At 41.9% G+C, this 14138-nt stretch overlaps 1 protein-coding gene and 1 long non-coding RNA gene across 8 annotated transcripts in view; both read right to left on the reverse strand.

The window, feature by feature from the left end:
- Positions 1-14138, reverse strand: part of LOC117826399 — a 205409-nt gene that overhangs the window by 46838 nt on the left and 144433 nt on the right. For 6 of the 7 annotated variants that reach the window (XR_004634035.1, XR_004634032.1, XR_004634034.1 and 3 more), the window contains one exon: positions 7354-7668. This is a non-coding gene — a long non-coding RNA (uncharacterized LOC117826399). Of the gene's footprint in view, positions 1-1444; positions 1525-7353; positions 7669-14138 lie in introns of all 7 variants that reach the window. The other variant, XR_004634033.1, reaches the window with a different exon arrangement.
- On the reverse strand, positions 1738-4750 carry sox2 (SRY-box transcription factor 2). The gene is given in 2 exon segments (XM_034702398.1): positions 1738-3137; positions 3139-4750. Coding segments are annotated over 2 exon segments (969 nt in total). The 5' UTR covers positions 3597-4750; the 3' UTR covers positions 1738-2626.

Consider the following 14138-nt stretch of genomic DNA (forward strand, 5'->3'; position numbering starts at 1 on the left):
TCTTTACAGGCGTTACAAATAAAGTACATCTTATTTACAACACTCCACAGAAAATGTAAGTTGATCATCAAATACATCCAGTATTCTCTGTATTCAAAGAGCTTTTTTCCACCACATCAAAGGTGCTGCGCTCAGCCGGGAAAAATAATCATTCCGCGGGGCCTCCGGGCCTGAGCGCAGGGGCCCGGTGTTCACGGAGAGACAGGAAGAAAAGAGACTTTAATTCGTCTACTTGTTCGACCTTTTTAAAACACTTTGTTATCACCGGTGTTCTCGGCTATTACAACCAATTCAGCTGCTCGGATCAATAATAATGGGGCAACCGACGATCCTTTGACCCTCTTGAAGGTCGGCTGTGAGAGACACAGAGGAGGACTGAGAGAGGGAGAGAGTGGAGGGATAATACCGAGGGGCCTCTTCAAATATTCATCCGCCGGTTAATGTGAGCTCTGATCCCCCGGGACCCAGCCTGCAAGACACAACGGCCTTAATCTACCTCTCTCTCTCTCCACACACACACACACACACACACACAAACCACACACACACACACACACACACACACACACACACACGCACACACACACACACACACACACACACACCCTCCAGATTTAAAACCGTTAGTTAAATTCAGAGCAGACAGTTAGCTCATCATAAGGATTATTATTATTGAAGGGCGGAGAGAAGAAAGCAGTCTGGCATGTGGACTTATTGGAACCGGTTCCGTGTTTTTTTTTAAAGGAAGAGGGGGTGTGAAATAACCGGAGAGCTTGAACCGTGAGAAGCGGGGTTAACGTGAAACAGCAGGGCCCATTTGATTAAACATTAAATTAAAATGGCCACTCACTCTATATGGAGCTATTACAGGGTGGGATAAAAAAAAGCAGGTCCCGCTCCTCTGACTCCTTTCAAGAGGGCTCACCTTCAATTTAGACCTGATTGAACATTTGGGATGATAAGTCAGCTCCATGCTTTTTTTTTAAAGGGAGAAATAACAGCAGAGAAAGCGTCCAAAATGTAACACACCTTGTTAAATAAAACAACAAGAGGAGCTGTTACAGCATGAATAAAGAAAAGCCTGAGGCTCATGAGATTAGGTTGTTGTAAATACTCAGAAATATCCACATATGCTGCTGTCACAGTCATTAAATAAAACCAACAAATGATAGGAATCGTCATGTCAGTTTACACAAATCTAATAACTGTCAGCAAGGATAATAAATCTGATGTATGCCACTTTATAAAGAGCATGTGTCAAATTAAGCCTCCCTCAGCCCCATTCAAAACAGGCCTTAAATAGCAGCCAGTTTAAATCTGCTGCAGCATCAAAATGATTTACAGGAAGATACATATTAAAAATGTGTCTCAGGTATTAACAGATGTGCTAAATATTTTTATTATTGGGAAATAGATTAAAGAAGAGAATAAGGGCAGTCTATACCTGGGGACGATGGACATTTTGGTCGAAAAGTCTTCCCCCTTTTTAAGCAGACTTTGGCTTGATGGGGCCATCCGCAGGCACTAGAAAATAAAAACGTGGTTAACCACGACGCACAAGCGGAATTTTTTCAACAGTGAGTTTAAGAAACAAACCTCTGATTATTTAAGGATATTTCAAAATTGACAGTTTATATCAGATTTGAGAATATCAGATAAAGTAGACAGATGAACTCAACATGTGATGACTGCCTGCACATCAAAACGACTGAGGGCAAAAAAATCAAACTCAAACAATTTCAAGTATCCAAATTTCCAAAATTTATTCATTTCAAACTGCATATTGAAAAATAATATACTCAGCTGAAATTGTAACTGTTATAAGGATGGTATTAGTTCCGGTATATATTTACATGGAGTGGTTGGCTTCTGCGTACAGGCCACAATTTTTAAAATACAACTACGGGAATGAATGTTTGGAAATAAAAACTTAAAATATCACAGTAAATATACAGAAATTGTACAAATCAATTAGAAAATAAAGAGCACAAGCGTCATACCTCTAACAGATGAAAAGTGGGAGACGGAGATATAAATTAACAACCTATATTTTAAGCTGTATGAGAGAAAAAGTGTCTTATCTTTTTTTTTAAAGAAATTAATGTTTAGTAACCTTAAATGATAAAAAATAAACAGCATTACCTGCTTCGTTTTATGTCCCTTTTCTTTCCAATGTTTGCAGTGATAAAGGAGCATAACTGATCGCTCCTGTAAATTGCAGTTCTGCTATTTTCACGTTTTAATATTTTCTGCAGAACTGGCGTTTTTATATATATAAAAAGAAAAGAAAATGCAACCTCTTGCAATTTAACAAACAATTTCATCTGATTGTAATGTTTCTTGATAAATACTGTACAAAAGGTGATTGCAATAATAAAACATTTGATTGCGACTCCCACTTTCTTTCTTGTCTTCCAAACTTCATCCACCAGTGAAGAGGGGATCTCCTATGTTCCTCTAGAGCTTCCGTAGAATAAAATCAAAGAATAAAAGAGTCGTGTGTCCTTTTTCCTGGAGACTTCTATACAACTTTTTCCCACCCCGAAATTTTTCTGTACAAAAATAGTCCAACGTTAATAGTCCACAGTTTCTCTTATAAAAGTTCTTTCTCTCTCTCACTCTCTGCTTACATGTGTGTTAATGGCAGCGTGCCATTGATCGTCGTCCCGGGCACGGTGCTCTGGTAGTGCCCGGACATGTGTAGCCGGGTCTGGGCGCTCTGCTCGCTGACCTCCGCCCCGGGCAGGTACATGCTGATCATGTCCCTCAGATCCCCACTTTGGCAGCCCGGGGCGGCCCGGTGAGACGACGAGGTGACAACAGGCGGGCTGGAGCTGCTGGACTCGGATTTGACCACAGATGAGGGCCCCATGGAGCCCAGCGCGGTCATCCCCGGCGTGGTTTGTTGAGAGTAGGACATGGAGTAGGTCGGAGAGCCGTTCATGTAGCTCTGGGAGCTGGTCATGGTGTTGTACTGCAGGGCGCTCATGTCGTAGCGGTGCATGGACTGCATCTGGCTCGCGTTGTGCGCGTTCAGCCCTGGGTGCTGGTAGCTCAGCTGGTCCTGCATCATCCCGTACCCACCGTTGGTCCAGCCGTTCATGTGCGCCGCGTAGCTGTCCATCCTCTGGTTCAACTCCACCGCCCAGCCCGGCCCCGACCCCTACACCGACCCCACCTCCCATCCCGTTACCTCCGGGACTCAGCAGCCCGCCGGGTAAGGTGTACTTGTCCTTCTTCATGAGGGTCTTGGTTTTCCGCCGGGGCCGGTATTTGTAATCCGGATGCTCCTTCATGTGCAGGGCCCGCAGCCTCTTAGCTTCGTCAATGAAAGGTCTCTTCTCGCTCTCCGACAGAAGTTTCCACTCTGCGCCCAACCTCTTGCTTATCTCCGAGTTGTGCATTTTGGGGTTTTCTTGCGCCATCTTCCTCCTCTGGCCCCGGGACCACACCATGAACGCGTTCATGGGTCTCTTGACCCGCTCCGGACTGTTCTTCTGGTTGGCGCCGGTGCCGGACGAGTTGGTGTTGCCCGAGCCCCCCGTGTTGGTCTGGGGAGCTGGGGGCTTCAGTTCAGTCTCCATCATGTTATACATCAGGAACAGCTTTTTTCAGTGGGAGCTCCCGAGCAAGAAGAAAAAAGCAAAGAGAAGAGTCCACGCGCCGCAGAGAGGCTGGACAGTGAGGAGGAGCGCGAGGCTGCTGCTGCGAAAAAGTTACCTGTCGGTTTTTCTTCTGCAACTTTTTCTCTGGACAAAAACAACCAGCACCAAGCTGCGTCTCCACACACTCTTTCCCTATCTCTCTCTCTCTCTCTCTTTGCCTCGCACTGAGTGTGTGTCAGAGTGAGAGCGTGTGTCTCTGTGTGTGTATGTGTGTGTGACAAAGAGCCTTCTCCCAATAGGTCCCTGCTATGTTGTGTCCACAAAACTTCTCCCGTCGTTTCTCCCGGAAAAAAGCATCAACAAACTGTACTTTTTCGCCTCCGTCCGCCTGAGCCTTGACAACTCCAGATACTTTTTGAACAAGTTAATAGACAACCATTCATGTGACGGGGCTGTCAGCGAATAAATGGCTTCGACCTGGCCAATCAGAGCCGCCTGCTCCCCCTGACACACAATTAGCATAAAGGGGGCGGGGTCTGCTTTGCCCCGAGACACACACACACATTGGCACTCTCAGGCTGCACATATGAGCCAATATAAAGTACATATTTACTATTTCAGGGCGAATGGGGATTTTTTCCGGGCTTGCATATACACATATGGCTATAGTGTTGCACTTTATGACGAGTTTACAAAATTATCAGAGTAAGGAGGTGAAATCTTACAGACTGATATGAGGGGAAGTTTTATTTAAAAACTTAGTAAGGCGGCTCCAAAAACTTTCCTGACATATGAAAAAAGTGAGATTTTTTTTTCGTTTCAATGAACAAAATATTCGTGGTTCATTCAGTTTTTGATTAAATGTCTGGGCTTGTAACAGCTAATGTAGAGTTGCAAACGTATAAAAGGAGGGGGGTAATAAATACATCAAATGCTGACATTAATTGTCTCATTGTGCTCTTATTTTGAAAGTGACAACAGCATTGTTCTGACAGTAAGATCATGCCCGTGACATTTCTGTTGTTCAAAAACCAAAAAGTCACCAAAAAGTCACTAACTGCCCTCACATTACACCCCCCACCCATAACATACAACACTTAAATAAACAGTTAGTTAACTCAAAGCCTGAATAGCGCTTGCGTGTGTGTGTGTGTGTGGGGGGGGGGGGGTTAGAGTTGAAAAGAGGAAAGGTAATCCAAGATGCCCCCCCACACACGCACACGCACACACACACACACACACACACACACACACACACACACACACACACACAAGTCCCCTTCTTTGTTTAGTGAAGTTGAATGCCAACACACAGAAGGCAGACGGGCTCATCTCAGCACAAATAAGCGCTTTTTGTTTGGGATGTTGTCGCTACATCTGTCCGGACAAAGACCCAACTCCACTCCACTTCCACTGCCACAGTGCTGCTGCTGTTGTTGTTGGGGGGGCTTTGTAGTGCTGTTTGAGGGCTGAGGAGGACACGAGGGGGAGGAGAAATAAAGGTGAGGGATATTTTAAGATAAAGTGTGTTTGCACAAAAGGACGCAGCTCATTCGTATAAGCCTGAACGAGCGCGTCAGCCAATTAGTGTGAATGAAAACAGCGGCCTCCACCTGCTTCACTTCATCCGGATCAAACCGAGAAAAGTGTGATTATTAAGAGATGAAAACAGCATCATGGGATTTAAAGGCGAAATTATTCACTCATATGGTTTTGATGTTCAAAGTGAATAAAGTTTTCAGCTGGTTGGAAGTGTTTGAGTCACTTGTTTTTGCCTATTTCCTTGAATATCCATCAATCTGAGTTACACGGCGTCCTGCTGCGTGACACCAGCGCCGCCTACTGGACACACTGAGAACTACAACAAAGGCCAAAAAGCCCAGACAAGTTTTTATGAGAACAGAGAGGGGAGGATGGCCGTTTTTAGAAAATCAGTAAAACAGAAAAAAGGACAAAAAGTAGAAGAAAAGAAGGGTAGAAAATAAATAAACAAGTACACTTTTTTTCTTATTAACAAAACAACACTGGACTGAAACGAACTACAATCAGGTACTCAGCCTGTCTGGATCTCCAAGCCAGACAGCCCCAATAATTAAAGCTAGATCGAGAACACACACCTGAAATAATTCAATTTAAATGCGTGTCTCCAGATTAAATCATAATTGAAAGCGAATAGATCAAGCCTTATTATTTTGTTTTAGTCATTTGATAATAAATGGAGGAGCGCAGCCCCCGTGCTCTCATTATGCCGGCCCGGGCAACCTTACATAAGATTCATCTTGTGCTTAATAGGCTGCGAGAGGCGACACATGCAGCTCGCTCCATTATAATGCAAGGTTGAAATGGGCCGCTCGGCTGCTATCTGCATCTGAGTGTGTTCCCCGCTACCTCTAATCTGCTTATGATAATAAAGGAACAGCGGGGCCCTGCAGCTCTCTGAAAGCGGGCCCCATCCAGCCGGGAATGGCCCTGCATCCACAATCATCCTGAATTAAAGCCGTTGTTTGACAAAAACCAGGAGAAACACGCGGGGCGGCTCCCTTGGACCACTTGTAAGCCCCCCTCTGTATATACACATGCAGGTTTTGATGGATACAGCAAACATAAGCAGGGATTTTAAAATACAGGTTCACGCGGGCACAGATTGAACTGATGGAAATACAAGCAACGAAAAGGAGAAACAATTTAAGTGAAATAACTGCAACAATTTAACTGCGCACGAATAACTCTAGAAAAGTAAAATGATCCAAAAAGAACATTTTTGAGCGCATCTTTGTGATGTTTCTGTCAATCAAAATTAAATTTAAAAATGCAAAATAAAAAAATAAAAAAATGAAAAACAAAAATATATATCTATATATGTTGAATGGAAAGGAAATAAACATTTATAGGTGGGAATGAGATGGACTGATTTCAGATTAAATGCAAATAAACTTGTCCTTTCTTGCCACTAGGGGCCGTATCAGGGGCTGGAGACAAGCCAAGACCTTGAATATAACACTTACAGGTGCGTAAAATTAAAGTGGAAAAACATCAGATGTGCAGATTAAAGGATAAATTAATTTAATATTTATTATTGAGGACACAGATTAAGCTTTATATAAATGTTTAAATTATGATTTGGTACTACGGTATATTTCTTATATGTTGTTTTTTATTATGTTAAAAGGATATGGTAAATTTACGTATTAGTTATTTGTTTTGACGGACTAATAATGAAAATCTAATAAAGATAAAAGTCCATGGTTAAAACGTTTGAAATTGGTGATAGGCTTACAAACACATTCAAGCATAATAATTAAAATACTAAAAACGCGTATATGTTTAAAAACCTGACATTTGGTTTCTAAAATAAAAGTCTAATAGTGGAATAAAAGCGCATCCATTTCAGCAAGAATTATTCATTGCGGTCTGTTTAAGTTGTAACTCAAAACATGTTATTTATTAAGTATCTAAATACTGAATGGGGAAATTATTAAAATGTTAAATTACATTAATAATCTTAAATAAATAAAATGCCAGTTTTGCTGATCACCTGCCCGCATAAACGATCTCTGCATATGTTGATCAGAAAAGCAAAGCGGCCAACAACATTTCAGGCAGTCAGTGAAGCTCATGATGCCATGCGGTGTCATTCCACAACACTGCATGTTTAACATACACACCGACTCAAACACACACTAACATACACAACGACACACACACAAACACACCCAGGGCTTCTCCTCTTCCGCGCGCTCAGACTTACTGCCAGTTTGGGGAGTTGTCTTCCTCTCGTCTTGATTGGCACAAATTAAACAAGATGCCATTTTTCGCTCAACCTCCTCCGTAGCTTCCCCTCACTCCTCCTGGGAAAGAGCGCCTCAACTTGCCCGGGATAGAGCTCTCGAAGCCGGCTGTGAAACGTCCAACCCGGCGGTACCGTCTTCATGTTCCACCCCCCGAGAAAGTCCCCCGGTAGTCCGCGCGGTTTCCATCCGTCAACCGGTGCGCTGTTGCCGGCGTGCAGCTTCGTGCAGCCCCGCTGCCTGTGTGGAGCTCCGCTGTCTTCTTTCCGCGAGCCCTGCAACAAGAAAAGCCGTTTATGGCGACACACAATGTGAAAAGGGGGCCGATTTAAAAAGGAGAAGAATGCAAGCAAGAACAACAAAAGTCAGTTATAGCAAAGTCTATGCCTCTCCTCTCCTATCTTCCACCCCCTAGCTTAGCCCACATAATGAGCAGGAAAAAGCTTTATATTTTGTTCACTGGGTATTCACAGATAATTTGAAGCCATTGTTTCTGCCACAGATGGTTCTTTTTAATACAATAACGGTGCTCTTTGTGAATAGCGAGCCCACAATAAAAATCTAAAGCGTCCTCCTGAATAACCATTTTGTTCTCTCTTGTATAGGCCGAACAAAAGCGCCAGTGAGGTAATGGCCTGCCTTATTGAAAGCCTCAGAATGGGGATTTGATAAAGATTTTTTTTCGCTCCTTTTTTCCTTTTTTTTGCACAAAGTACACGGCAATGTCACAGAGAAACTGACACGGCATGAAAAGGAAAAAGGCTGCAAAAAGTTCTTGCTATTGCAGGTTGCAAAAACTATCATTACTGTTATTATTATAACTATTACAACTATTGTCATTATAATTATTAGGCTACTACTATTATTATTATTATTATTATTATTATTATTTGTATTATTAATATTACTATTATTATTAGGAGACTTTGTGCAGAAGTCAGAGGTGAGAGGTTGTTTTCGGTGCTGCAGCAGAGCAGGTCAGGTGCAGGCGTGTTATGGATTTTACAATGGAGCTTAAATCCAGAATACATTAGCCTCCAAAGGTCTGCTGTGGATTTGGCACACAGGCTCATAATTTCGCATAGGGTAAGTCAAAGTTGTGCTTGATAGAATTAAGTATTCAGGCTGCATACCCTTGGTGTCTCTGCAGAAACGCTCCTGTTTCTAATTCTACCCCTTTCACAACAGAAACTACTGCATGGCCTTAAAGCAGCGATAAGAGAGTGTGAAGTGTCATAACTGCATGGATGTTAATAGGTGCAAATAATGCAGACTATTAATGTAAAAACTCAAGTTGGGCTGCACGCCTGCAGGTGTGTGTGACAACATGTTTTAGCTCCCGATCCTGCAGCCATCTCCCTCACTCTGCCCACGCTTGATGTAATTTGTAATTAACTCATGGCTAATCAATAAAGCGTTTAACAGAGAGCACAATGCACACATGGGGGATGATCCCAAGCCAAACATATTGGATGTCACTGATCGTTACAAGGTGAGGACACCCTGTCTGTCACAGGGGCAGCGGATGAGAGTTTGGATGGGGGGAGATAGGGGAACGAGATGAGGGAAGGAGAGAAAAGAAGGGCAGAGGAAAATAGGAGATACAGTGGGGATAAAGGAGGGAATAATGGAGGAGAGGAGAGGTGAGAAGAAAAGAGCCAAGAATCCTATTTCAGCTGAGCTAGAGGAGGTCGTAGAGCTACAGATAAACACATACAGGATCAGTTTCCTCCTGCAGCCGTTATCCCCAAGCCTTATAGCAATCACATGTAACAACACTCACACACATGGATTATGACCGAGGCCTTCATCACATGGGAAGCAGACAAGAAGGACAGAAAGTCGGCCTTTGCACAAACATGCTGCTCCTTTGATGCAAAAATGGTTTTGTTACAATTTGCAGTGCTTAACGATGTCCATCATCACTGTCAACATCTTAGTGTCAGTTATCTTTGCTACACACACCTGACATGACTGCCTGAAAACCCTTACAATTTTCAGAACTAACACTTTCAAGGCAAAGAGAAAAAACCTGCAGGCCTCTTCTGTTCCTCATTTCAACTTCTAAACACAAGGTCCAGTCTCACATTTTTGCAGAAGTTTTATTTGAAATAAATAATCTGAATTATTTGAAATAAATAAATGCTGGATTCCAAACATTCAGCTCATGAAATTCCTTTATTGGCTGTAAAACACTCATGGTCGCAAATCTGTCTTTTTCATGCTGCACATAGACTCGGATGCCTTAAAAATGAACAGAGTTTGGTAGTTTAAGTCACATACATGTCTCTAGAGCTTCTTTTTCAATCAAATAATATGCCTTAAACTCATAAGAAATACAGAGCTTTACTCAGGTCATGACATCTTTATCATTTAGAGGATACACAAAGTCTTACAGCAGTTACTGCAGCTAAAACACTTACAGACGGACACCTTTAAATCTGTAAGATCTTTGTATTTTTTTTACTTCACTCCAGTTAGAAAAGTTTAAAGGATTACATATTCATGTAAAAACTCTGTTGTCTGATTCTTTCTATTGATATTAGAAGGATTACTTTGTTAAAAGCATCCAGCATGACATCAATAAAACACAGCTTTCCATCTCTTATGTGTTTTTTAAATAAATGATCTGTTTAATTTCAAAAACAAAGAATCAGTTTTTATCAGCTGACGACACTCATCCCCTAGAATAAAAATCTGCCTGCGTAAAGAGTGCTGCCTTAAAGGATTTAATAGTTTTAGCCTCTTTTGAATGAATCACAGCCAGAGGTGCTATTTGAAATCAATTATCTGCATTATTTTCATTTAATGAAAGCTGAATTCTTGTGACTTTCATGAAGTTTTTTCCATTAGCTGCAAAGCACGCATGGTCTCGAAGCATTCTTCCTGTTAGACCCCCCTCGCACACACACTAAGTGACGCCTTCAAAATGTCTAGAATTCAGCCTCTCTGGCCATGACGGCTGAACAGAAAGTCAAAAGTGCACCACCTACAGAAAACAAGGATGACATCTGAGGATACAAACAACATAACCAAGGCCGGCCCATCATTGAGCTTATAGACGAATTACACCTAACCTCAACAATTTAGAGACACACTCTGTTGACAGATGCAGTGCAGAGTAGAAACATCACCGCACAGACCAGACAGTCCCGGTTAGCACGACGGGTTAAGAGGCAAAGAGGAGAAGAGGATGAGGAAGAGGGAGGATCAGTGGAAGGAGAAGATTTTAGGACAAACACATGAAGGAGGGAAAAATGAGAGAGAGAGAGAAAAAGAGAGAGAGGATCATAGCTCTCAGTGTGAAAAGGCTTAGCAGTTAAGAAATATGACTTTGGCTCTTTATCTGATCAATCTGTGCCGTATATTCTGAATCACAGACACACCACTCATATTAGAGAGCCAGAGCGCTTTTAATTACAAACCCATCCACAGGGGCGAGAGAGAGGGAGAGAGAGAGAGAGAACCTACTAAAAAAATCATCATCATCACTGAATGCTAATGCATTTTACATAGAATTTGTCTATTGATACACACACGCACGCGCACGTACACGTACACGTGCACGCATGCACATGCACACGCACACACACACACACGCACACACACACACACACACACACACACACACACACAGGCACTCCTGTCAGCGTTTCCATATGCATGAGAGCAGAAACATTTGCTGTATCTCTTTTGTGTGTTTTCTCGCAGCTCGGCCTGATGGGAGATCCACGGTGGGCTCTTCTCCCTTTTGTGTATCTGTATAGAATTGTGTGTGTGTGTTTGTGTGTGTGTGATTCAGACACACTAACACAATAATCAGTGAAAAGGGAGGGGGGGCTCTATTGAAGGAGATGCAGCCAACCAACTGTCAATCATATCATGTCACACACACACACACACACACACACACACATGCACAAACACAAACACACACACACACACACACACACACACACATACACACATACACAAACAACCATTACTCTGCTTTACTCGTCCTTGAGTCAAAATAGTAATATTAATAAAGTGTGTTTGAGACCTTTTCTGGGTCACTGTTTAGGTTCACAACATTAGATAAAGTAATGCTGCATTCAAGTCTGCTTTGTAGTTCATTTTCAATCGCCCTTACACATCCCTGACCTGTGATGTGAAATCTTAAAGTTCATCCGTATTTACTTACTAACTGATGGACATTTCAAGTTTACCTGTAGGAAATACATCATCAGGTATTGACGCATGAATAGTTCAAGTCAAGATCTGATGCGTTAAAAAGGAAAGTGATGCCACAGAGCAACAAGTCTTTAAACATAAACGACAAGATAGTGGAGTTACTTTTTGATTGGCTGCTGAAGTGACGTATATTTACCGAGGAGAATGCCACACAACCTCTGTGGTACATGGTACATGGGAATGTTCAGCTGACCTTAACAACACTTAGGTTAAGGAAAGGATCAAGGTTTGGTTTAACTTCAGTGTAGGACATAAAGCCTGCCTCCTCCATGTTAACAGATAGGATATGGGTCAAGCTACAAAATTAGAATAATCATCAAATAACTTTTTCTCAAACATGCTTCTGTCTGGCTTTTCATTCATATCATGCTGACTTATATGGATGTAGTTCATCTTAAGTCGTAATAACGTAACATCATGATTTTCAACTCTGCTGACAAATGCCCACCTGCAGCAAACTTTGCCAAACTAGCAGAAGACTCTCGTGTGACATGAGAGTCTTTGCACTTTCCATGACTGTGAGTGTCCACTTCAAACTGACTCAAGAATCTGTCCTGTTGTGGATTGTACCGACTGGAGAGATCTTTGACGTTTCATCGCTAAGTTACATGTACTGTATGTTTCGATTAGTGGAAGGAGTGTGACGTCAATCTCAAGGCTCCACCATCCCGGCAACTTCTGCGCATGCTTTAATCACCAGCAGAATATGTAATCCCTGCAGTATTTTGGCTTCACTTTTTACAATGGGAGGAGATGGAGGCATGTCATCCATCCATACATACATACAGTCTAACTACTACTGCCACTATTTCTTGCTTTTACCATGGGTGGTCAAAAGCTGCTTGTAATTGGTGAGGACAGCCTATTATCGTAGAAGCAGTCTTTTGTGTTTCAGAGCCGTGGTCTTAATTCTGGCAACAGGAAATACCACAATATAAAGCACCATTCATTTAATACTCTGTCCTCAACAACACACCATAATGTCAATGTTGGTAAACTCAGAAACTGTACTGAAACAGAATGTGATCACAAAGGAGAGAAAGTAGAGGTTTAATTTGCTCATGCTCGGCAGGTCTACCTGGTGACGTAATGCACAGCTTTAAGATTGCTTTAGTAGTTGTTAATGTGGATGGACAACTTTTCAACAAAAGACATCAAAATGCTAGTGTGGACATAAATTTCCGTGTATAATTGGCATTTCTGAATGTGTCTGCTGCTGTCGTACGGACGTGGTCAGACCCTGAAAAGTGCAGGTTGCACACAGTAAAGTTAAGGATTAGAGCTTTAAAAGATACTAAAATGCTGACCACCAGGAGGGAGGTGGTCGGTCAGTCCTGCTGCTGTTTGTTCAGCAACCAGGAAGGAAGAAAGACACACACACACACACACACACACACACACACACACACACACACACACACACACACACACACACACACACACACACACAGCTGTCACATATTTACACAACAACATACTTCACTGACATCTCATTAATGAAGAATGCTGCATAAACACTTTAAACAGATACAGGAGGATTCCTTTGGTTTCCTCTGGAAAGCCACAATACTATTTCTAGTTATAAAACTCATGTTAATGGATGATGATCTTTAAGAAGCCTGGAGTTTGACTGACTGTCAGTGTAGATAGAGGAACTAGTCCAGACTAAACAGAGCAGATTTGACTCCAAAATAATCTCTGCTATGCTGAGACGATTGGTCTTGAGAATGGGATGTTAAATAAATCAACTCAACTTGTGATGCATAGACAGCTGTGAAATTTGGTAAAACCATTTGTTACACCTTTAGGATAAATCATGGTAACTTTGGTGAAACCCTGCTATTTCCTCTTGCTTCTGCACTGGGTCAAAATTTGAAAGTCAAAAACACTGGGTTGTTGACATTTACCTGCAATAATACATTCTCACCAGCCTCTTTCTGTCCTTTCTGTGTAGTACTGAATTTTTTTTTTAGAAAGCTGAGATGTTGAACTTTAAAAAAAATAGCACCATGTTAGCACTGCCATTAGTAGCACGCTGATGTCAGTCTTAGAGAGTTGTCAAAGCTTGATTTTGACTATTTTGTACTTTTGTGTGCAGTCATGTTGAAATTACATAATAATTCTAGCTGCCAAAGAGTTGGGTAAAGTTTATACCTCTGCAACTAATAATTGCTATTTTGGCTTCATAGCAGAAGAGGTGGGCATATTGTTGGTGCCGTCCCAACAACGTGTCCACCTCCACAAAAGCATCCAAGCTAACAGCCAAGCCTCCATTGAGCTTTACTTATTTCTAAACCACTACTGTATGTTTAGTCATTTCATTTCCGGTCTTATTATCTAAAGGTACATTTTTAATGGGGGATACTTAAAAGATATTTTCATGATAAAATCTTTTTTAATGTTCTCATCATCGAAGCATTTCTTCTTAACATACTGAGGTCCTATGAACTGTAGGAACAGACTCTAAAAACCAATCACAGAGCCATCTAAACCGAACATTTAACGGCTGAAG

The sequence above is a fragment of the Notolabrus celidotus genome, chromosome 2, assembly GCF_009762535.1.
Source record: "Notolabrus celidotus isolate fNotCel1 chromosome 2, fNotCel1.pri, whole genome shotgun sequence".
NCBI lineage: Eukaryota > Metazoa > Chordata > Actinopteri > Labriformes > Labridae > Notolabrus > Notolabrus celidotus.